This window comes from Aphelocoma coerulescens, chromosome 9 (assembly GCF_041296385.1).
Source record: "Aphelocoma coerulescens isolate FSJ_1873_10779 chromosome 9, UR_Acoe_1.0, whole genome shotgun sequence".
Classification (NCBI taxonomy): domain Eukaryota; kingdom Metazoa; phylum Chordata; class Aves; order Passeriformes; family Corvidae; genus Aphelocoma; species Aphelocoma coerulescens.
In genome coordinates, this window is record NC_091023.1 from 6,257,135 (window position 1) to 6,282,523 (window position 25,389).

General features: G+C 48.3%; 1 protein-coding gene across 1 annotated transcript; it reads right to left on the bottom strand.

Annotated features, from left to right (window-relative positions):
* Positions 1-1,002: 1,002 nt before the first annotated feature.
* Positions 1,003-25,091, bottom strand: LOC138114852 (uncharacterized). Its single transcript, XM_069024805.1, has 9 exons — positions 24,884-25,091; positions 22,656-23,189; positions 20,317-20,645; positions 20,088-20,237; positions 17,501-17,610; positions 15,311-15,412; positions 7,637-7,737; positions 7,090-7,367; positions 1,003-3,978 (listed from the first exon to the last, which is right to left on the bottom strand). The coding sequence occupies exons 1-9, from the start codon at positions 25,089-25,091 to the stop codon at positions 3,742-3,744; spliced, it is 2,049 nt and encodes a 682-aa protein (XP_068880906.1). The 3' UTR covers positions 1,003-3,741.
* Between the last annotated feature and the right edge of the window lie 298 nt (positions 25,092-25,389).

Consider the following 25,389-nt stretch of genomic DNA (forward strand, 5'->3'; position numbering starts at 1 on the left):
TAATTTGTTTGTCTGTTATTGAACTGGTTTATAGTTTGGTGGGAAAACCCAATAAACACAAAAACATTTTCTGGGGGCTGGATGTTATTTCAGTTGTCAACAGTGTGACTCAAGAGCACCACTTTTTTGGGCAATATTCTCTATGGCTTAGGGGAGAAAAAAGCAATCTAGCCCATGTAGAAGTCAAATGAAATCAGTTACTATAGCAACTGCAGTGAGTGTTAATCACACTAAGTTTAGTTCTCCCCTGGTACTGTGCTAGTAAAAATAACATGTATGTCAGCTTCCTACCTTTCTGGGTGCTGTCCTGGCCACAGACTTGGCCTGCTTATTGACAGAAACTCTGCAGGGTAACTCCAGAATGAGTGCTGGCTGTCCCCTCTTGCATGTGGCCAGTAACCCCAAGTTTCTTTGGGAGTTAGCTCTCTGCAGCTCCAGCAGGTGTTCCTCCTTCTCCTATAGGACTTGTGCTTGTTCTGCTTCTAATCTGGGACCTGGGTCTTTTAAAGCTAAACTGGTATTTATGTTCAATTCAAGGTGAGGCAGAGGGTGACTGAGAACTGATTTGCTTAAAATTAAGTTTCAGACTGTGGGCCTGAAGCTCCCTTATAGTGGTGAGAAAACTCCCATTGCCTGAAGGGACTTTTTCTCAGTGCTGCTTCCTTGTGTTTCTTCCTGAAGCGGGGCCAACACAATCCAGATATAAAAGGAAAGAGTATTTGAAGGCTTTTTCTCTAATCAGTACAAGGGGGTCTGTGCCTCTGGGAGGTGACATCTGATGTGTCCCAAGGGACACTGCAAGGCCCCCTCATGTGCATGCATGGTGGTTGTGCTGTAAGCATCCTTTGTTACTCCTGCCTGATGCTAGGAAGGGGGAGCTCTAAAGGAAACGGGGCTGCTTGGAACTGTTTAATATTCATTTCCTTTCTGGTATCAGTTTTGCTTGACTCTAAACCCAATTCTTGGATTTGCATCTGAAAACTCTGCAAAGTCTCTCTTGGGATATCCTAGGGGTTTACTAGGGATTGAGTCTGCATGCAGTGAAATGCCTACGTTCAAAGCCAAACAGCTTTTCCTTATTATGAAAAAAAAAGGATGCAAAGTAGTGCTAGGAGTGAATTTTGGTCATTTAGCTAATTTTTCATATATTGAAGGTGCTGAAAAACAGGTAAGGGAAGGCTTGACTCATTGCTGAACACCCCATGATACTGCTGGTTACACAGCTACCGTGCTTTGTTAAAAAAAAAAAAATCAGGTAAATGGTTATGAAATTATCATCTCCTTTAATGACAGCTATTGCAGACAGAAAATCCATCTGCTGAAATGAAATTACAAGCTGCTCATAAATCTCAGAAAGTATAGAGCTGTACACTCATTGAAAAAAATGGGATCTGTACCTCCTTTTCAAGAAGGAGAATTTTACTCTCACTTCAGAAGTGTAAATTAGAATCTGGGGATTTTTGTGTTTGGTTTTGTGTTGTTTTGCTTGTGCTGGTGTGTGTGGGTGGCCTTTTCTGTATGTTTTTTATAAAACTGGTATCACCTAGATCGTATTAGCCAGCAAATTGGCCAGAGTATCCCAAATGAAGTCAAGTGTAGTTGCTGTCTCTCTGGTGCCATGTTCTGAGAATTGTGTGAGGGCTGTGGTAGTGAGTTGTTCAGCAGATAAGGCTGGTGAGGTACCCCAGGAGAATGTTTTTATTTGTAGCTACAACATCCTGCATGTTTCCGAGCAGGGCAGTTCCAAGCTGCTCTCTGGAGCTGAGTTGCAGGTGGTGTTTGCAGCAGGTTACAGGGTACAGAACAGAAACTAACAATTCACGTTGGAAACATACATTTGTATCACAAACTGTGAACTATTTAACACCTCAAACGCACCTTCCAACACCAGATTTGTATACTCTAAGACAGGACAGATCCTTGCATAGACAAAAACCACCAGTCACAGAGCTGCAATATTATTATTAATGTAAAAATTCATATTGGGATTTAACAATCTACCTAGAGACAATATCAAGGGAAAATAAAAACTGAAAAATTCCTGGCGTGCTTTCTAATCTGAAAATAACAAACTACCCTTTAAAAATATGTACTTGGGAATAAATAATTGATTAATATTGCTTAGCACTAAATGCATCCACTGCTTTGATTTCATCCACTAATACAACCTCAGTAAAAGCCTCAATTCATGGGTTCTGCTTCTGTATTTTAAAACATTTGGTATTATTTATGTTATTAGTACAATTGTGGTTTAGGGATAAACAAAGAAATAGGTTGTGAAATAATGTTGTGTCTATGAGGAAGCTTTTGTTAATATTGCAAAAAAAAACCCAAAAAACAACACCCACATCCCTGGAAGAAAAAGACAGCTTTGATCATCCGAAAAATCAAAAATATCGTTTTGGAATAGGTAGTTCCTGGTAGTGCTATGCACAGAGTATTCACTCACCCAGACCCCTGTGTTGGCTAATATATGGTAATTAAAGCACTGCAGTACAAGTTTTTGACAGCTGTGTTGGCAGGGCTGTGGATTTGCTTCTGTGTGAAACTCCTCTGAAAGACGGCATTTTCATGTAGTTTGGGATTTGAAAAGTAATTCTCCACAGAATGGTGCTATTTAATGCTATTTTCCTTCCAATTTGGGATGAAAATATTGTCAAAATATTGAAATTGTGTTCAGAGTTAATGAGGGAGAAGGTCGTTCCCAGTTTGTTTGTCTGTTTATAATTCTTCCTCCAGCTGCACTTCCGTGGCTTTCCAATGCTCTTCTGTTTGTAGGAGACACCATCTGTCACCTTCCTTCCCAAACATGATCCAGGAGGAAGATCCCTGTAGAAGGTCCCCAACCATCTTTCCTGATGGACTATTCTGGGTAAAACCACTCTGTTCCCACTCCTGCTCCGTGCTGCAGGGTTTCACTGATGTACTTCACTGCTCACAGCCTTCGCTGACTGGCCTGGCCCTTTTGGCTCCACAAATGCCCTCATACCACACTTCCAGAAAGGGCTGGACACACTCTTGTTTTTCCTAATGCTCACAAACTGGCAGATTTCCAGAGACAAGGGCTTTACCCAGCTGAGTGCTGTGTATTCAGAGTTGCTTATTCACTGTTGAGATGAAGTTATTTTTTGCTGCAGTAACTTTGTAAGCTGATAATTAAAAAGAGAAGTCCTTAAAAGACTTATTTTCTTAAGCTTCAACTGCAATTTCTAAACTTTGGAACATAATCAATATATGCACTTTAAATTTTAGTAGAGCTTTACTTTGTAACTGCAGAGTTCTTCATAATCTATTCAGGTTTGTATTGAAAAGCAATGTGAGAATTTATGGAGGAGCATAATCCAAACCAGGGAGAGAGGGACCATCTGCAAGTTGATCATTCCCTCCTGGAGAGCCTGTTTGCCTCCTCTCTTCAAATGCAGGTTGTTTCTTATGGCTGTCATACAGCACCATGCTCTGGACCTCTGTTTTGTGGTGGGTGGGTTTGGTTGGGCTTTGGCAGAAGGGCTTTAGAACCTGGGTTTTGTTGTTGCTTTTTAAAAACTCCTGTTATTTGATTGAGAAAGAGCCTTTGCTAAGCAGATCAATGGTTTATTGGTGAAACCAGCCTCTGAGGGAGCAGAGGGGCAATTCTCCATTAGCAATGCAGCTGCAAACTGAAGTTACCTGGCAGAACCCTGCCGTGAGGCCAGGAGGCCCCAAAGGCAGTGGCCGGCAGGGCTGCTGGCCTGGCAGCCCCGCTCAGGTGCCACAGCGAGCCTTGGGCACGGCTCCTGCAGCTGCCACGGTGTCCCCCGGTGCTGGGCACGGGCTCTTGGCCAAGGGTTGCCCAGCCAAGGGTTGCCCAGCCAGGGAAGTCCCTGCAGGGCCAACACCACCCTGTCCCCACTGCAGGGCACGGCAGGGCCTGGGCAGGGCCTTGGTGGAACTCTCGGTGGATTTGTTGCATCTCAGAAGCGCCACAAAGCACCTGTAAAACTGTCACATGAAGAGAACAGCAAGTTAGCAGGAATTTAATTCATCTCAGGTTTTATAAGACAGGCTTTATCTCATGGTCTTTATATTAATTAAGTTCCTGGGATAGCTCTGAAACAACATGGATGTAATAATATTTTGTATTAGAGGTTGAAATGTTTTGTGGGAAAAAAAAGTCATTGTGCCAAGAGATCTTGACCTCAGCACAAGTAGTACAGAGGGGAGAGAGCCACAAACAAAATTCTTGGACAGGTTACAGGTCTGTAACAGTTGTCCTGTGTTTTTATTGATTACAAGTATTACTGATGGTCTCCAGCCTGCTTTCAGGTTTGTAGGATCCTGTCAGCTGACTGAGCTGATGCAAACACTGCTGTGGCATGGAGATTTTGGGGAGCTGACAATCACTCATGCTGGCCTGCAGTCAGGTTATGGATATATCCCACTGCTAAAAGCGTGGTATGGATTGAACTAATTGAGGCTAATCAATGAAATCGATGCTGGCTGGTTTGATTTGTGTTTGACCAGGGAAAAGATGAAAACTTGGTTTAAGCTCTCACAAGGGGTTTGTTCAATATCCATAACTGGAGAGATTTTTTCAGTTGCATGGCAAAACATTCTGTGTATCTGAGGGCAGAGGGAATGTGCTAAGCATGAAGGTAAGGAAAGTGCCTGTAGCTGGAAAAATAGGCATTTTAGGTAGTATGCATTGTGTGCATGGCCTCCCTACAGCTGCAGGGTCAAACACTGATAACCAATCTCTCTACACTCAAGAGTCCAAAACAATATTACTGGTAATTCTTTGTACAAGGCAGCTGCAACAAGCTCTGACCACTCTTGTTATCAACAGCCAAGAGAAAAATCAGGCTGCCTTTTCATCAGCAGCCTCATGTGCTGGGGAAAAGGGCTTTTTAAAAGTTTTACACAATTTTTGTGTCAGCTGAGGTTGCTTTTTTTTAATGAAAAACTGCATTTTCTCAGGATTAAAAACTTACTTTGTAATAATCATAAATTTTTCACCAGCCTCTCACCACTGAGCATTGAAACATTAAGCACCTTCAAAATTTGTGGGGAGTAGTGTCTATTTTCTAGTTTTTGCTTTGCCCCCTCCCCTCATGGTCAAGCTCACGTGGCTCTTCCCAGGTACCTTTCTGTAGCTGTTTAATCCCCAGTAAATTTCTGTTACAGCTTGAGAGCCTCTTCAATCTGTTTAACCTTCACCTAGTCCTTGCCTGGATGCATTTCCTCCATGTGAATATTATTTTATCTGGCCTGTTCTTGGATTTTATCCATCCTGATTAGAGATTTGTGAGCATTTACCAAAGTAGGGGGGGAGCCTGGACATAGAATTGTTTTAGAAATAGCACAGAACTAGAGGGAAATGTCAGCTGTGTGAACTGTCAAGGCATCTCCTATAGATTTCCATAGCCTCAGGAATGGTGTCAGTGTTGAACATGGTTTTCTGGATGACCAACACGTCTGCTTTCACCTGCCTGGCACTTCTGGGTGGCTGCAGCATCTTCTGGTCTGAGGTGCTTCTACTGCCTTCTCTCCTGAGTGTAGAGAAACCCAGACTATTGACTTCTTATTCTGCACTGAGTAGAGAAGAACCCTGAGCACTGATTGCTGCTAAAATACTAACTGAGCAATGGAAACCAAGTGGAATTTTTAAAAAATCCCAAACCAAAAACAAACAAAAAAACCCCTCCACAAACAAAATGAAGTGTGTATGGAGCACTAGTAGTAAAAGTTTATGGTGAACTTAAGGAGTCTGACATGGATAAACCCACTTTAATTTGTGTCTAGCTGCTGCCTCTCAGCAAGCTATTTAGTAAAAAGATTAATTAAGAATTGCTGTAGAAAACTCCTCTGCACAGTCTGTGTTGTTTTGGAGTGCTCTTTCCAGCCCATGCACATGTTAAGATCAGTGTGTGATTTTTGAACTGCCTCTCTGGATTTAAGCAGGGTTGGACATGTTTCAAGGGAGTCAGAGTCACCCTTGTGTTGGTGTGCTTGGGGCTTTTCCCCGGTAAGGGATGGCAACAGCTCTCCAACGTTCCAGGCAGTTTCATGGGAGAGTTTATTTAAAAGCTAAATAATAAAGGAGAAGGGAAAGAAGTGCTCCTATTGCAGGGAAGATGTCAGGGAATTCTGCAGGTGGCTGAGCATGAGCAGAGAAGGGACTGCACCCCCCTGAGCTGTTTGTGACAGTGAGTGGAGCTGATGGATGGTGTGGAGATGATGGATGGTATCATGGAAACTTTCCCTCCCTGGGAATTTCTCATGTCCCAGAAAAAACACCCACAGCTAATTTAAGCCAGACTTAAATCAATCTTTTACTATCTCCATTTGTTTTCAAGAGAGAGTGGGCAATTTACTGCCTGTGCTTCCTAACAGCTTCCAAAACTCATTTCAAGTGGAGGATTTGCTGGACTCTGAGAAACAAATGATCCACCTGCTATAATCCCAGCAATGCAAAAATCAGTGAAATGTTCCTGAGTGAGTGGGCTGATGGAGCTGGACCTGGCTGAGGGTACCCCAGCTCCTGCCTGCTGTGTGCTGTCCCCTGCTCCAGGGCCAGCTCCTCTGGCAGTGCTTTCAGACAGATCCTCGCTGGTCATGGCTCCCACCAGCTCTTAGGGGGGGAGAGCAGGACCAAAGAGCAACTGAAGGATTTGAGGGGGGTTAAAAGAGTAAATCAGGGAGGCGAGAGCTGATGTTGTGAAGAAGAGGAGTTACTGTGGGCAATGTGCTGTGCTGGGGCTCAGTGTGGGGCAGCAAGAGGTCACATCCTTACAAGACTTCATATATCTGAGTCACCTCAGACAATTTCTGGTGCTTTCACTCTTGCCAGAACACAAATTTCTTCTCTTTTTGTCAAATTGTGCAATGGAAAGGAAGGACCTATCTTTTGCTATATGCATGTGTGGGAAGTTGGTCATCCATCTTCCAAAAGTGCAGATTTGTTGAATAATTTTGGTCCTTGGAGCCCTTTTTTAGAGCTTCCCTCTCATGGATTTGAGTGATGTCACTGATACTCTCATTACCTCCCCTCGCTATTTCCTCACTCCTTGCATACATTGAACCCACGTGAACGAAGGAGAGCATTTCACTGACCTGTTTGTTCAGAAATACGTAGATGATGGGGTTGTAGACGGTGCTGCTCTTGGCAAGGATGGCTGGGATGATGCTGGCTGCAGGGGTGATGAGCCCAGGCTTCCCAAAGGTAGCTATGAGTGCCACAGCTGCATAGGGCAGCCAGCAGAGGAGGAAGCAAACCACCATCACCACCACCATGACCAGGATGCGCTGCTCCCGGCTCCGGCCCAGCCCCTTGTTGATGCTGCTCACCTGGGTGGGACAGAGGCACAAGTAAGGCATTAGCACTGCTTGTACTGGGCACAGGTGATGGTGCATGGGAGCTGCTGGAGCCGCTGCACTAAGGGCAGGGCTGGCAGCGTCACCTGAACTGGTGGAGAGGAGCTGCCTGGCCTTGGGCAGGGTGGGTGTGTTGTGTACTCAGAGTGTGTCCCTGACAGCTGGAACAGGACCAGCAGAAGTGCTCTTCATCTACAGCAGCCTTCTCCAGCTTACTGTAAATCCCAGCTTTTAACGGGAGTATCCTGGGCTGGAGGCAAGGAGAAGGAATGTGCCCTGGTCTGACCAGAGCACAGCTGCTCCCAGTGCTCCCAGAACCACGGCTTGCCCGAGTCCTGCCAGGAGTGATCCCCCAGCAAGGATGAAATGCCCTGTACCCACAGGGCACTGGGGCAGGTGAGAACATGAAGAATGGGGGTTGAGAGAACTTCCTTCCCTGAATCCATGGGAAAAGGCAGCACTTGAATTAAAGTGATTTACAACAGGCTCCTCCTCTGGACTTTGGGTTCACACATACTTGAAAGTAAATCACATTGCATATAAACACTGCTGGCCCATGCCTCACCCCTGTTTCCTAGTTTTCAGTGTGTTTTGAAAACCTGACCTTTCAGTGATGGCTGTGTAATGCCTGCACTGAGAAGTGCCGCAGTAAGCACGAGGAACTAATTATTATGAGCAGTTTTATGGGGTATCCGTTGGGATGTATTTGAGTGCTGGAAGTCACCTTGAGACTAATTAAAAAACCTCACCAAAACTGATCAAAAAATAGAACATATCTGTAATTGCCTGCTGAGGGAACTCAAATACCAAGTACTTTATAAATATCTTGTTAACGTGCAAATGAAATCTTTTATGACACTTGTCTGTGATTTAAAAGGAAAAAAGTGGTATTTGCCACCAGGCAAATAAAGTTGTTAATCAAAATATTTCCATTAGTGAGAAGTGAATATTTCGCTCAGAGCCACCCACAGGCATCAGTAGCTCAGATTTATTCACAGACATCTCAGACAGAAAGCTCACATTTATCTTTTTATATTGTATCTCATGGTGTTGATAAGAATTTTGTACGGCACATTCCCTGTGTGTGGATTTTCTGAGAGTTTGCCACACCTTGGTACAAAACTACACTCAGGCTGTGTGATGAAGTCCAAACAGCTGGATTGGGGTGGAAACAAGGATGGAGATGAGAGGGGTTGCATTTTGCATCATGTGCGCTTGGTATTTAAGGCTCCTGACAAGAAGCACTGAAAGGCATTGGCACCAGCTGCCAGGGTTCTGTATCCCCACACAAATCCCAGTTTCTTTGTGCCTTCCTGAGATCCTCCTGTCCACCCTCTGTGCCAGGAGACACCTGGGGCAGGTGGTGGGTGATGCCTTGCATGTGGAGCACCTCGAGGAAAACCAAAAGCTCCTTTTTGTTCTGTTGATTTCTATAAATTTTAGAAAAGGAAACCAAACAACCTCTTCCTTCAGATAAGGTCAGAGAGGACAAATGTTTAACTGATGTTTTCTAGATCGAAATCAGGCTGGTCTGAGGCTGGGCATGGGAGGAGGACTCTGGAGGGATTTCTCATTTAATAACCTTGAGCAGGGCTCAGGTCACAGGGAGCTGTGTAATGCTTGCTCTCCACATCTCCTCCTGCACATCTTGCTGTGGTGTGGCACGGAGCTGCACAGGGAGGAACAGCTGCTTCTGGTCACTGGCTTGAACTTAAAGCCAGCAGGGGACTTCTGCTGCTGCATGTTCTGCCTGGGCAGTGCTCCCTTCTCGGGTAAACTCTACTAGGTATTGCTCTCTTGACTTCTGAAGTATTTTATGCTTTCCTAAAAAAAAGAGAAAAGCTTGCAGTTTTCAGACTGCTGATGTCAGGGAATGGCTTCATGGGTAAGCAAGGAAAGGTTTCCATTTCCTTGCCAGCAGCAGGAAATTATTATTTTCATCCTATGAGGCCAGAAAGTTTGAGCATGCTCCCACTGCTGTAACTCTTCTTGAAGCATTTTTGCTTTCAACTACAAGGCTCTCCTGGTCAGTCAAGGAAACCTGAGATATTCATATTTGGCACACATGCAGAAAACTTTTGCAAAACTAAACAAACCCAGCAACCTTGAAATGTTGCTGCACCCCATCAGCAGATGGTGACTTGGCTATACCTTATAACTGTGGGCTGTGCCTTGACTTGGCATCAGATCACCCTCTGTATCTGGACAAAGCAAAGAGCTATGTAAAAATTATGCTGGTGAGTGGTGCTGTGGGTTTTTAGTTTAATTTTGTCTTGATAACTTCCAGGAAAGGTAAGAGCACAAGTCTGGCCCATGCTTGCCTTTAGTTGCTGGCCCATGGAGACTGGAAAGTCAGCTCAGGCTGTTCCTGGCTTCAGGTTACCAGCAGCAATGCCACTGCAGGAGTTTAGCACAGGGGTACCCTGGCAGTGCACTGACCTGCTCTACACTGTCCTTTGCTTCTGGTTTGGTCAAAAATCTAAACCTCAATCTCATGTGCAAGAAATTTGTTTTTAAAATCTCTCTATTTCTGTAGGTTTTGGTATAGAAAAGAGCCATGAAAAAATGTGCTTTTATAGCCTTTGTATTTTCTTCGCCAGAATTTGAGTCTCTGTTTCTTCTAAAATGATCTTTTCGGTTTCCTAAAATTTGTTTTGCCTCTGTATCATGCCTTCTATTTGTTGAATGTGTGGCCCAGTGTACTGAGTTAGCGAGACTGGGGAGTTGGAAGCCCTGGCCCCATCTTGCTCTTACAATGTCCTTTTCTTTTGCTTCCCATGGGTGTTGATTTTCCCATGGGAAGCCAACGAAAGGGTCAGGAAGAGCGGGGCATATCCACACCCACCCAGCACACCCAGGTAAGGTGCTGACCCCGTTTCTCCTGGGCTCTGCTCAGCACCCAGTCCCTGCCATGGGCATGCAGTAAAGGCTGATGTTGGGAACTGCTGTGGGTGGTGAAGAGATGGTTCCCCGTGGGCTGGAGTCACATTCCACAGCCACTGATGTGAGCAGAAGGAAGGTTAATGCAGTGGAAATGTTACTGTGCGCTCACTCTGCACGTAAGCTGTCCTTTTCATCCCAGAGCTCACTCTGCTGTGCCCTTTCCAGTAAAACTCCACTGAAGCTTGGTCACAAAGATGCCAAATGCTGTGGCCAGTGCAGTAGTTAATCCCCTACATTATAGAGGCATTTCCATGGAATATGCACTCTCTCAATGCAACCCATGACTTTGGGGCTTGCTGGATGCAGGAGTTTGTTGTGCTCCCTGTTTGCCTCTGCCAGGGACAGGCTGAACCATGATGTGCCTGTGCTATGTATTATCCTCTGCTGTCAGACAGGTCCCATGGTGGAGGTGACCATGAACATAGGAGAAGGACAGTCCCTGTGCTGAGATCTGTCATGTACTGGCTAAGTTACTTTGTGTTTTCTACTGCAGAGAAGCACCTCAAGGTGGTGATTCAGCCTGCAGAAGTGATTAATTTGCCTTTTTTAAAATTTCACTGACCATAACTGGGAACTTACACAACCATCCTCCCAGTGTAGGAGCAGAAATGCTCACAAATAGTGTTTGTGCAGTGTGGCATTGGATGTCACAGATACAAGGACATGGATGAGTGACTAATGCAACAAACAATAAGGACAGGTTTAAACAGAGGTCACTGTGGGCACAGCAAATTCCTGGTTGATATTGCTGACACTGTGCAGAAATAACAGTCATCACTTTACTAGGAAAGTAAAATACGTGTTTTCAGCACTGGATATGGAAATTGCTCAGTGACATCCAGGCCTGGAGAGCACAGCTGAGTGTACCCATGGCCAGCTGGGAGGTTCAGCCATGAAGGTCCCACTGTGAAGAGCTCCTGAATCTTCAGGGTTATGTGAGAATCTCAGCTGAGTGACTGACTATGTCTTCTGTTGTCTTGTGAAACCACCATACTATTTAGAGCTTTGAGAATTGGCAGCAACATTCGTGGGAGTAACAGGATGGTCCTTGAGAAATGTCAGAATAAGGGAGATAAAGGGAAAAAAACCTCAACCAAACTGTGTATGTGCTGGCCTGAGCACTCCAGCTGAGCCCCTGTCTTATGTGAGCAAAGCAGAGAACAAAAGGGGCAGCACAGGCACTCCTGGGCTGTGGCAGCAGCTGAACACCTTCAGGCATCACTGCCTGTTCATTAGAAAGAGCCCAAGAGCTGTGAAATCAGATATACTCAGTTATGCTCTGCCCTGGAGAATTCATGGCTGTGGCTGTTTGAATACGCACTGAGGAACCAAACTATAACCTAATGGAGATGCAATTAAATTGCATAGCCTGTGCATTGAAGGTCAGTCCAATTTCTTCTGAAGAGGATGTGAGAATTCCTGGTGGTCCCTGCACATCAGCATATGCACTGCTTCTAAGAATTTATAAATGTAGGTAGCTAAATTGAATGCTTCAGGGGAAACCCCCAACCCTTTGGGGTTGGGATTAGATGGTCTTTAAGGTCCCTTCAAACCCAGCACAACCCATTCTATGATTATATGAGAATTTCCTTGAAGTTCTAAAACAGTGGGCAGTCATTCAGTGCTGGTTTAACAGTATTTCATGATCTGTCCAAATACTAATTTTAAAAGTTTTGCTTGGAGAGGAGATAAACAGCTGACACTCCCATACAGAAATGTTGCAAGAACAAATTAGATTTTATTTTGAAGGAACTTTTTTCTATCCCTCCTAGCATTCAAACCTTTGAATTATATTTAAAAGCCTTTAAGTGCAATCATAGAAGCTAGAAATTCATTACCTGCATTCACAGTGAAGCATTGGCTTTCTTAAAAGTCTCATCCATTCAGTGCCTTGCCATGAAAATGAGAGTGAGGAAAGCAAGTTGCCAGCTCTGTTCCATGTCTGTTTTAATGCTTGTCTTGTGAGAGGAGAGCTCTGCTTCTGACAGACCTGGAGCTTTTACCCCACAAAACAGTGAGGAAACAGCCTTGAGCCCAGCGGATCAGTCTGCAGGACAGCACAGGGGGAGATGGGGAAGAGCAAAGCTGGAGACTCAAAATGATGTGAGGCAAAAAGCAGCTTCCTTGCTCATTTGTCACTTGGAAACCTCTGCCTCCTGGCTTCCCAGCGTGCTGATTACCTGCACTAGATCTGGTAAATTGACATATCGTGAGGCTTAGCTTTATCATTGATGACAAAAATCTAAATTCCTTTGTCTGAGTGAAAGACAAACCTTATGCAGTGCCCTTTGTGCAACACCAGCTAAGCCCTGTCCCTACTGGCTGGGGCCCAGGTCCTTCCTATATGGAAGAGGACAATTAGAAGCCCCTCTGATTTACATATACATATAGATGTATATTTCTGCATGCTTTTGGGGGGATGGGGGAGTGTGAGGTGGGGGTGATGTTTTGTAGAAGATGTGAAATGAAAAGGGTTTATCAGTCCTCTGAAAGTCACAGAAAATGCAGCGCCCTTTTCTGCAAGGGCAGCAGAGCTTCCTGCTGTGCCGTGGCTGAAACCAGGGGGCTCTGCCAGCCCCAGCTGCACACCCAGCAAAGCTGAGCTGGCAGAGTGGAAATGGAAACTGATTTAAAACAGTGGGTATTAGTTTCACAGGCAAACCCCCACAATTATTCTCAAGGCTGGAAATCCTACCTCAGGATTTCCAGGGTGGAAGAAAGCCTGTCTGTGGGCTGTGGAGAGCCTTGCAGTAGCAGTTGCACCTTTCTTCCATAACCACAGCATTCTTGATTCTTGGTTTCTTGCCTGGGACTAAGTGTATTTTTATGGATAATGGAACACCTTATGCACAGGAAGGAATAAAACATCTGTAAGAAATTGCTTTTGCCTCCAACTGCTAAATAATTTCAACCAGAATTCCGTCCTTCTTTTGCAGAAGAGGTGTTAGGCTGTGAGCTGAGCCTCGAGTTTGGCTTCACTTAGGAGTGCTCTGCTTTCCCTGCTCAAGGTTTCTGGCCTCCCCTGCACTGCCCCATGCCCACTTCTTGCCCAAGCAGAGATTCAAGAGTGATGTCTGTGACCCGCACAGCTGAGAGATGGCCCCCTCTCTTCAGAGGGCCTGTGAAAAGGCAGAGAAATCCTCAGCCACATGAATACATTTGTAGCACTCAAGCTTGACAACAGTCCACATAAATTATCGATTTTTCTAATCAAACATTTCCTTTTCCCCTGATTTTTTCCTGTGATATTTTACCTTTTTCTCCCTCAGTAATTGACACACAGTTTGGGTTGCCCTGAGCCTCTCCTTGCTTTTGGAATGCTGTGGAGACTTCCACCTCACTTGGCTGTATCACAGGGAAGGGAACCGGATGACAAATGTGACCGTTCATGATGTACAAAATGTCTTGTGCTCCAAATCCCACTAATGCTTCTGCCTCAGCTTCAACCCTAAATACAGGGTATGTTCATGTACCTTAATGAGCTGGGTTTGCACCAAAATATCCCAAGTTTGCCTGTTCATACAAAGAGGACACCCACTAGTTTGGTGGGTCCAAACAAAATTCTGACCCTCAGGCTGTGCTCCTGGTGCTGCCCAGCACTAAGAGTTGGGTGAAGATTTGCCTTTGCAAATCATCTCTTCCCATAAGTGAAGGCTGTGGAAAATCTCCTGTGGTAAGTGTGTTAACAAGAATGGTACTGTGGAAATTTGGCCAAAAGCACTTAAAGCTGGCTGTAAGCAAAGGAAGGTGGTCTCAGGCCGTGTCCTGCTGGCAGGAGATCACACAGCCCATGCAGGGACCATCCACTACTGATGGCTCTCTGGAAGCTGCTGTTTCCAGTATTAACACAGACCTCTGCCAAAGCTTATAGGGATGTGAGAGGAGAGAGAGAAGAAATCCAATTCCAGCTGCTGTGCTGATGTCTTTCACCTCTGCTGTAGTACCTCATTTCTGAGAGGGCTTGGAAGGTGCTAAAGGAGTCACAGTGAGGGCCTTGTGGTGTGCAGGGGAGGAGCTCTATGGCTCAGACATCCTTTGAAGTGCTAGCAGCATCCTCTTACACCCACCTCTGTCCTCTCAAGGGTGAACCACATGATTTAAGATCAAGATTTATATCTAAATTCAGTTCCTCACTTGCTGTTATAAACATAGAGGGCTGTAAGGAGAGGTATTTTAATCACTAAAGGGGGTAAATTTTTAATCTCAAATACCAGAATATTAAAATAATTCATCCTGGTTGTTGTTTGCAAAGGTTGGAATACCGAGTGCAGGCTGGGAGGCTGCTGGGTTGGAAGTGTGGCCTCATCCTTCTCAGTCACTGAGTTCCCTGTAACACAGCCAGGGTGCTTCCAGGCTTGGGGGCTTACTGTGCAGGGATGTCCTTTGGAGTTAGGAATCTGTCAGTGAGAATGGTTATTAAAACATCTCAGCACCACTGATGTTCACACAGCTTTGGTTCCCCTCCTTCTGCATCTTGCGTTGATTCTTTAATCAGTAATGACTGTGGTGAGAGTATGTTCTTCTTACTGCGAGTGGAGGTCTTCTCAAGTGTTATCTGTGATACACAGCGGAGTACCAGGAGGAGCCAGTGGAGGAGGGAATGCGTTCTCTGGGCAGGAGGGCAGGGGAACTCAGCCCGCGGGGCACGGCTGCTCCCTGCTGTCCTAAGCGAGAGTGCTCTGCAAGGCTCTGCTTCCCTCACTGCACGGGCTTGGACACATCTGAGGTTTGGAAGCTCCTGTGGAAAAATATTTGCGCTTCAGGAGAAAAAAAATGTTACAGCTGCTTTGTTTTCAAAAAATTAGAAAAATCCTTAATGTATTCACCAGGTGACGACTGCTGTTGGCCAAACCATGCTGTGGCACAGCACGAGCTATCTCCCCTCCAGCTCTCTGTAGAAGCTGAGAACAGGCAGTGCCCTCTTTAAGCAAATCCTCCAGGGAATCACAGTATCCCGAAGGGGGAAATGTTGTCCGTGGCTCCAGAGCCAGCACCTGGGCTCTGGCCCTCCTCTCACACGTGCTTTGTATTCACGTAGGTATCAGATCCTCCACTGCCCACAGCTGCTGCTGCTGCCGAGGGAAGAAAGAGCCCTTCCCGCAGCTCTGAGAAGGGGAACCTGCAGCAGAGACCAACTGAACGCGAATTCGAGCATCTCGAATGGGCAGAGCTCCTGCTACCGTCCGAGTGGGGAAATACAGAAACACCCCCCGCCGCATTTTCACTGGGACTGAAGTCAATTGAAGCAAAGAAAGCCAATTCTCTGGTTATCCTGCGCGTGGGTGGATCGATCCCGTTTCTAAAGGTGATTGCCCTCTTTGATCACTGACATGCATGGTTTCTGCAGCTCTTCTGGGCTCAGCTGTCTCAAGACTGATTTTCTCTTCCCTGGTGTCTGAGGTGTTCCAGTGCTTAACCTGTCATGGTTCCTGCCTTTGGGAATGTGTCTGTCTCACATGCCCAGTTCAGTCTCAGTTTATTGTTGCTATTCATGCTGGCCAGATTAATGCTGAAGGAGTGGTGTAATCACCCTTTCCCCTTCCTGCCGCTGGAAGGGAATTGCTGGAAAAGTGCTGTTCTCCCCCAGTTTCTCCTGCCCATGCTGTATGAAGCTATTACCCCAGCATTAGAAACTGTTGGACTTGCTAATTGACATAATGAAATTAACATGTAACACATCACATGCCTACTTGCTGCACTTTTTTCTTTTCCATAACACTTGAGGGACCAAGGGGGCAGAGGGCTGGTGGAAACCATGCCAAGGTGTTGGCTTTTCCTGCCTTGCCTGTGATTACTGCTTGAGGTAGATTTACCCTGATGTGACTCAACCCAGGGCAGGAGTCTGTGCAGAAAAGCAGAATATTGACCCTTGCCCTGATCTATTAGGACGAGCACTGGTCAATAATTTGAAGGCAGGCCCTCGGATTCATTTGTCAAAGAGATAATAGAAGCGTAGCTTGTCTGAGAATTAAAGGGAAAAAAACCCAACCACACTGTAATGTAGCGACACAAAAGCTGGAATCGATTATATCTGCATTTTGACAAGTCATGGGAGAGGACTCAGCCAAGCTTGTCAATGACTCTAATTAATGACCTTCTAATCCCTGTGCTCACAAAATGATTTATCTGTTTCCAGCGAGCATTTTTAAGGTTGCATGTGCTGACTACAGCTGTTCCAAAACCTGGTAGCAGAATGGTTGTCTCCTGCAGGATTCATGGGTTTTGCTTGTGTGGTGCTTTCAGTGAGCTGGCTATTTCCAGCTGGAAGCTGGGATGCAGATCATGTTTGACCAGGTGGTTTACCCAGGCAGGTCCATACTGGGCATCTGTACACACCACACCTGGGGCTGTGCAAACTGCTGAAACACAGGAATAGCCAGGGAGAGCCCTTCATTCTTCAGGACATCCATGAGCTCGGGGTGAACCCAATGCTGGCTACCAAGTACTTGTACTAGAAGAAATTCTGAACTACTGGTTTTTGGTAGCCCCTTAACTTTGCATTGCCAAAGTTGTCTTTGAAGGTCCATGTGCACTGTTTCTGCTGGCTGGAGTACTTTTGTAGACGTTATAGACACGACCAAGCTTTTCCAACCAGCCAGGGGGCTTTGGATGAGGATGAATCCAGCCTCCCTGCACTGCCCAGCTTCACATCCCACAGGGTTTGCCCTGCTGCAAGCAGCACTGTGTGCTTCCCCCTGAGCACTGGAACAGGTTACCCCAACAACCTCTGACCCTGGCTGCCAGGCCCTCTGAGGGCACCAGGCTCTGCAGAGGAAGAGGCAGATATGCTTTTCTGCTTCTCACAGCTTGCTCAGCCTGGTTGCTGGCTGCCTCCCAGGCTCTGCTTCACTTCTGTCATTTCTAAACCTTCATAAATTCTGTCATTCTCCCAAGGTGATCTGAGCTGAGGGATTACAGCTTCTCTGCTGTGGCATGGAGCATGGATGAGATCCTGTGTACTCCTCTGGGGCTGCATACTCAGCTGTAGGAGCAGTAACACGGTCTCGAGGCTCTGCTAACAAAACCAAGGCCATCCTAAAGCATCCCTGCTCTCTGCAGCAAACCCCAGCTGGCAGATTTCTGCTAGCAGGTCCCTTTCAAGAATGGGACTGGACATGGGGGGCACAGCCACCTCCTGCCATCCCCTGGGGCACTGTGGTGAAGCCCCTGTGCAGGAACCCCAGGAAGCAGAGATGAACCCTCTCACCCAGCTGGCTGCCAGTGCACAACTGCATCGTGCTCTTGCTTCCCCAGGAAAGCAGCAGCCTTTGCTTCTGCCTGGGCCCTGCACAGTCCTTCATAGGGGAGGTATGAGACCTGTATCAAAGCAGAAAGACTGCTCAGAAATGAGATAATTAAGACTAAAGCTCAATGTGTTTGGGAACCTTGATAGCCCTCATTTTCTAATGGTTGCTTTCAGAATTCCAATTTATTGTCAATAGTGTACTGTAATACATCCCAGCCTGTGGTATTGATTTTAAATGGCTCAGAGCAAACCCTTCCTTCTGACCATCCCCTGCCTAAAACAAGACATGGGAGGAAAAACAGACCCGCTCTTAGTGGTGACAATTGTCTTCAAGTTTATTGAAACTGTGACCTTGAAGCAATACAGTGGGAATGGGAGCCGAGACCGACTTCCCAGAGTTTGAGCATCCCTGCATATCTCCTGTGATGACAATCAGGTCAGAAATCAGAGCATGAAAATACAAATGTCAAGCGAAAGGATACAATTTTTCATGCCTGGCTGAAACCAAACACCCTGATCTCCCAGTACAGTTTTACTCCTGTAAGTGGTGCAGATAATCTAAGTTAAAGGCAGCTTTTCATGGCAGGAGCTGAAAGCACTATTAAAGGCTTACAGAGTGTTGCCTATAATTTGGGGTCCACTAAAACCACAAATGTCTGTTGTTCAATTCTTTAAATATTCAGCTGGCATGTGAAGCTTATTTTGTTCCTTTTTTTCTCTCTCTCTCTCTTACACACACCGGGAATTTTGCTGCTTCTGCACCTTGTTGCCCAGGGAGATCCTGGGCAGCAGCACAACCATCTAAGAGCAGCCTGGGTCAGGAATGGGCATGGCACTGGAGATGGGAATGGGGACACTGCCTGGGCCAGGGCAGGAGGCAGGAGAGAGGCTCTGGGGCTTCTGCCCCTGCACCTCCCCTCCCTCCTGTCTTCCCAAATGAGCCCAGGTGCATCCACAGTACCATCCAGTTTTGACTTTCCCTCTTCATGGAAAATCCCCCTTCATGAAAGGATAATTCAGATCCAGACAGAATAATTTTCATATTATTTTCCCATGTTTTGGGATTCCTGCAGGACCAGAGAGCCCAGGAAAGGCAGCTCCTGACCTTTAGAGTTGTCACCCATCTGACAGGGAGGGTAACAGCCCCTGCCACCACCCTGTCCCTTTTCCATGCCACTCTGGTCCCTGGTGGAGCAGCTCACATCACTGAAGGGATCCCATTGCTCGCTGCATTCACAGAGGGCTCTGCTAAAGCTGCTGAGCTCTGCTGCTGCCTGAACTGTGGTGTAACTCACCCTGGTTAGTGGCCACAGCGGTCCTGAAGGACAGACAGCTCTCCTGAGCCCAAATGTAACTTTTTATGTGATGGCTGCATAAGTGAGAAGAGTATTTAATGTAAAAACTTACACCCTCCAGTGCTCCTGCACAGGTGCAGCTCCAGCAGAAATAAAGGCTCTGCTGGCACTGGGGAGGGCAGAGCCAGGAGAGCTTGTCCAAGCTGTGAGGGTCACTCTGACACACCACACAGCACAGCCTTTGACAGGAAAGCAGGTTTTCTTCTTGTTTCTTGCCCCTAGAGGAGCTTTGGAGAGGAACAGCCTCTCTTGCAGGCAGGACCTGCTCCAGTCCCAGCTGCTGTGAATACCTTGCAACAAGCAGCACCTCTAAAACAGTATTTTTAGCTCTTAAAGATGGAAAAACACTGAAGTCCTATGAAAGCCAGCCCTTGCCTGCACTCAGGAGACTGGTCCATGGTGGTGCAGGAGAAGCAGCTGTTCCCAGCAAAGGATGACCAGAGAGGACTGAGCTGGCTTTCAGGGGGAACAAAAGGTATTTATAACAAGACAATGGGCTGGGGGGTATGAGGATTAATTTAAACATCTCCACTGATTTAATTTACTTCTGCCTAAAGTCCCTGACGGTAACAAGCTTAAATTAAATGTTTACATCTGCAAATGTGGCTCATAGAGTGACCTTTATCTAATTCCCTCTTATCTTTCAGGTGCTCACTGCATGAGGTGAGCCCAAGTGAAGTCTGGTAACACTGATGGAGCTGGGGCCCAGCCTGGGGTGGGCTCCTAGGGTGCAGGGACCCAATGTGGAGGTGTTTAGGGGGTGAATGACCCTTTTGTACTGAGAGAAAGTCCTTGCCTGTCCACAGACTGGTCCCCAAAGAGGGGCTGCCATGCTCATGGGTCTCTCCCAGCATCACTGTGCCATGAGCAGGCAGTGCTGGTCCATCACACCCCAGGATTCGTGGCTAAAGGCAGATGTTCTCCACAAAGGAGGACAAATCTCTGCATTGGCATTTCCAGCTGCCTGATGGTGCTGCCCTGACGGTGTTTGGTACCAAATATTCCGCTGATCTTCAGAAATCACAGCTCCCACACCCTCCCCTGACCATGCAGCTGCTGGACCTGCTGATAATGCCCACCTCTCCATAGCATTCCTGCAGATTTAAATCCTAGGACCAATCTCATCAAGGTAGGTAAATCTTTCCTAGTTTTAATTAGGGGTAATGTGAAGTATCTAGAGTGCTCTAGCAAACTTCCCTCATCTGTGATGCTGTCATAGGGACCTCCAGCTGCACAAACCTGAGTGTGACTTGTAAAGCCCTGGTAGTCTGGAGCCTGTCACCAGGACAGTCACAGGAGAGGCAGTTTCCAGGGCTGGCAGCACATGTGACAGCAGAGGAGTTCTAAAGGTGGAAAATGGTGATCATTGGCTTCTGCCTGGTTTGGGGTCACAGACAAAAGGCAGCTGAGGAATCAACTTACCTGTCTCACAGCACAGAGCAGCTTCCCGTATGAATAGACAATGATGGCAAATGGGATTACGAGGCAGAAGATGAAAAGACAGACGATGTAGGACGCGTTGTTGGCATCCTTGGAATGCCAGTTCACGGAGCAGGTTATTCCTGGTCCTTCTGGCCCATAGCTGCTCCAGCCAAAAAGTGGCGGAACAGTCCAGAGCAAGGAGTATGTCCAGGACAGGATGATGCCTGTCCATGTTTTCCTGTAGTTTGTGGTGTCAGCCTCTGTTGTTCTCGTCATGGTGCAGTAACGCTCGTACGAAAGCACAGCCAGGGAGATGAGCGAGATGATGCCTGTATCAAACCAGACACTTGTATCAGCAAAAGTGAATGAATGAAGGCTTTGCTGTATGTTCTCCCAAAATATTTCAAGCTCTGGATGAGCCTGATGGCATTGGCTTTGGAAACTCGGTGGGACTGGGACTGGAGGTGTCCCCCTAAGAGCAAGAGGTGCTGAGAGCCTGACCCCACTCACCAAAAGCTGGGGGTGTTTAAACATGTGTCCAGCCAAAGCCAGTTATAAATGCTGATCAATAATTAAGCACATCTGTCTGAATGGATACGTGTGTGTGTGTGTGTGTGTGACCTGCAGCAAAATCCTGGCTTCTCCATCAGATTTTGTTCTTGCTGCACATGTAAAATTAGAGAAAATTATCTAGATTTGCCCTAAGTGTGGAGCTGATCTGGTGCTCCTCTGCCAGCTCCAAAGTGCAGCTTTCTGAACCCTTCTTGGAGAAGTCCCACAGGGTTTTCATAAGGATTTCATGCTCTGCATAATGAAGAGCTGTAGATTAAACCCATGTCCTGAAGCCCCCTGTGCCAGCAAGTGCCCCGGTGTGTCCCCCTCAGGGGGGCAAGCAGCTCATGAGCCTTTGCAGAGACAGTTACTGGTCTCCTGCAATTGGGGTACTCCCAGCAGACACAAATGGGGCAATAAAATCACCAGCAGCAAATCAAAAACTTCTTTTGCATGCAGAAATGCTGAAGGGGAGTTAATTTCTAAAGCTGATATAAGAGTTTGCAATTTCCCTCCACACACACTTCCCAGGTTGCACTGTGGAAGCGATGCTGGCCTGTACAAGGGAATATTGCTGGATGCTGACATACTCCTGGTAAACTTTCCTTGCCAAGTAAAGGTTTTACATGCACAAAGCTGGCTTGTTACCATGTATAACTTTATGAGGGAAAGAGATGGCAGCAAACATCCGAACTGCAGCTGCTGCAAATACATCTTTAGAGTGTGCATAAGCAGTGTGAGTGTCTCCTAAAGTGGCTCTGTGAAGCCTGGATGCCAGGCTGAGCTGTGGTCCTCGCATTGTTCAGGTCTGTCCTGATGGGCAGAGGGATGCTCTGCTGGTTAAAGCCTCTGCTCCATATGAGTGCTGGCTGGGGAGAGCCCCTCCGATGTGTGCCAGTGTCTGCAGTGGTACAGCAGGTTGGGAGAGATTGTCAGCACTGGGAAGCTTTAAACCACGAGATATTGTTATGTATAACATGATTTATACTGTACCTGCTGTCCCCACAGCCCCCTCACCACCACCACTGCACAGGGGCTCTCCCTCTGTGTGCCTGGCTGGCAGGTGAAGACAGGGCTGGGTAAAGGTAGAGGCACACAGGGCTGCTCTTTTCTGCTGGCCTGTCCAGCCCAGTGCTTCCCACTCCTGCAGTGGGATCTGGGATCAGGGCTGGAAGCCACCAAGCTTTCCAAGAAATCGCAGCTGTGGAGACTCAGAGCTGCTGAGATGTGGCACTCAGGGACAGGGTTTAGTGGTGGGCCTGGCAGTGCTAGGTTAGTAATTGAACTCGATGAGTTTAAAGATCTTTTCTAACCTAAACGAGGCTATGATCCTACGCTCCGTTTTCATCCTTTAAAGTTTGTACAGCTCTTCCGTAGCCGCTGGAAACACACTTTGGAGCCTGAATGAGGACTCACACTTAACGCTGCCTGGGGGCTTATGGGCTTTTTCCAGAAAAACAACCACTGAAGCTGGGAAAGTAGCCCCAGCCCTGCGCTCCTGGCGTGCCGGGTGTCCCGCTCCCCACGCACAGCCCGAGCTTCACCGCACCCGCCGCTCTCCCGCCTGCGCGCACCCGGGCGCGCACCCACCGCGCCTGCCCGTGTGGGGCTCTGCCCCCGCTGCAGGGGCTGGCCCGTCTTCTCCCCTGTCCTCCCCGGAGCTGCCGGGGCTGTCCCGTCCCCTCCCGGCGGGCCCAGCCGTGCCCTCCGCTCCGCGGGTGCAGCCCCCGCAGCCCCCGCCCCCCCCGGTTCCCGGCCGCCCCCCGGCCCGGTCGGGTCCCACTCACCGCAGAGGGCGGTGGCGAAGCCGTGCCAGGCGCAGGCGGCCCCCGGTGCGGCGGCGGCCCCCGCGCTCAGCCCGAGCGGGGTGCCCAGGGCGCAGCCCAGCAGGTCGCTGAGCGCGATGTTGAGCAGCAGCAGGTTGATGGGGGAGCGCAGCGCCCGGAAGCGCCAGAAGAGCAGCAGCACCAGCAGGTTGCTGCAGAAGCCCAGGCTGCCCACGGCGCCCAGGCACACGGCGGCCGCCAGCCGCCCCGCGGGGCTCAGGCACCGGCCCGCCTCGTCCCGGCCGTCCCCGCAGGCGGCAGCGGCGCCGGGCGCCCGCATCCCCGCGCTGCCTCCGCGCCGACACCGCGGGGAAAGAGGCGCAAGGGTCCGCGCCTGCCGCGCTCCGCCCCCGGCCCCCGCCGCTGCTCCGCTCCCCCCGCCCGGGGCTGGCTCGGCTGAGCTGAGCGCAGGTGAGCGGCACCCCGAGCCCGGCACCCTGAGCCCGCTGGGCGGGACACAGCGTCCTGCGGCGCCCCTGGAGACCCCAGAGCTCGCTGTGGGGCAAGGGGGCGCAGCGGCCAAGCTGAGGGTATCGGTAAATCCAGGCCAGAGCCACAGCGCTGGCTGGGTGCAGGCACCGCCTGGGCACACAGAACTAAAGCACCGAGTGATGTGTGAGTCTCAGCTCGGCCGGTAAAGCTTTCAGAGTAACGCTGTGAAGGGCACGGGCTGACCCAGACTTTCCTAGAGTGCAAGAAAGGTGAAGCTTGAGCTGCCAACCAGCTAGAGAGTAAAGCGTTTCTTATCAGTTAAAGTTCCTTAAAATCTATTGGGCACTTCTGCAACCCAGCCAAGTTCTGGTCATATCCCATCCCTCAGTAAGGAGAGCACTGCCAGGCATTTTATTGTTTTGATGTGCTGTCCTAGAGGTAAAAACCACCCCCACTGTTCTAAACACATGGGGAATTTTTCTCTGTGTTTGCAGATAAAAAGTGAATTTGTCTAATTTCCTGCAGCTTGGTTGCTATGAGCAATTAGTACTGAAAAGGAGGACGTGAACTCTGATATCCCCCCCTCTTTTTTTTCTCTTTTTATCAGTTGTTTATGATGGGGAGGGGGCAGTTCAGAGTATTTCTGCTTGTAATGACCAAGTTAATTTTTTTTAAAACCAAACCCCTGCACTTTGGGAAGGCTGGCTGCTTTTTGCCTTTCCTCTGGACTGCTAATTGTATGGCGGGGTAGGGATGGACAGGGTCCAGCTGATGCTATTATTTATCGGCATTTCTGAAGACCAAGAATGTAACTGGGCAGGTAGCACAAGAGGTCAGTCACCTGGGCCTGTGCATTTAGATACAAAATAAGGATGGAAAGCAGACCCTTCACCAACTTTGTTGCCCTCCTTTGGACATGCCCCTCAATGTCTTTCATGGAGTGAGGGGCCCAGAACTGGACACAGGATTTGAGGTGTGTCCATCTAGGTAGCTCCTAATGCAGTGAAGAGTGTGCCTGTCCAAGCCATGGGCTGCCAGTTTTTCCAGGAGAATGCTGTGGGATGTTTCAGACCATTTTCTGAAAATGCGCCAAATAGCCGTTTTGGTAATGTAAAATTGCTTTGATCTGTTTCATGTCACCTGGAAAATCACACCACATTATTTGTTGTGGCAAAGGGACTTGGCACCTCATTTGGGGGAAAGGTGCTACACTGCAGCACCTCTGTCTACTTGATCATCTGGGAACTTGGCTGGAATTTCACAGCTGCTGGTGAAACTGGTTTACCCTCTGAAAAAAAAAGGATAGAAATTACCTAAAACCAAATGTGAAATCTGAAGAGATTTGGTTACGTTTCCCTCAGTTTCAGCAACGGCCACAAGATGGCGCAGGGCCCCTCGGAGTAAGGTGGGAATTGCACCACGGGGGGAAAGGGGTTTTCAAGTTGCCTGGAGCAAAGGATTGGCTGAGTGCTTGAAAATAAGCCCCGGGCACACGATGCCCATGAGACGTGGCCTCAGGCCGTGTCTGGGCCCAGCCGGGCAGAGGGTGGCCTGTCCCTCGTGTCGCCTTGGCATTCCCAGAGCAGCCCTGTGCCGGGGGCTCCGGCAGTGCCAGCGGCTGCTGGGAGAAGGTGATCTCCAGAGAACTGTCTCGTTCAAGGGCTCTCTTTTGGCGCTCCAGCTCACCCGTGGGGCTGGGTAAATTCCTTGCCAGGCTGGGTGTTGCCCGTGTTTGCCGTGGGGTGGGCAGCACCCACGTGCCGGGGCCGTGCGCTGCCCAGTGCCAGCTGTCCTGGCGGGCGGCCGCAGCCCGGGGAGCCAAGGGCAGGGCTTGGCGTGGCAGCAGAACGGGCAATCCCCGGGGCTTTGTGGCGGCTCCGAGGGCACGATGCCGGCCACCCAAGGAGGTGGCGTTTCTGTCGGTGGCCGCAGGAGTGGCGGCACTGCAGCGCTAAAATGCGGCATCCGCAGCTGGACTCGGTGCCGGCAGCTTTGCTGCTGTGCCTGTCTGCTGGTTATCGAGTATCAGCGTCCAGCCAGTATCCAAACACATCTCCTACACAAATATTTTGATAATGGCTGGAAAGGGGCAGGACAGAGACGCAGATAATTCCCCCTGGTTTGCACCACTCTATGGGCTGTGCTGTTCTGTAAATCCCTTGTCCTGATGTGGAAATCCAGCCTGTGCTGCGTGGGGCGCTGGCTGGAATTTTTGGGTCGTTTAATAGACTGTGGAGACGTTGAATAAATTTCACCCAGCGTG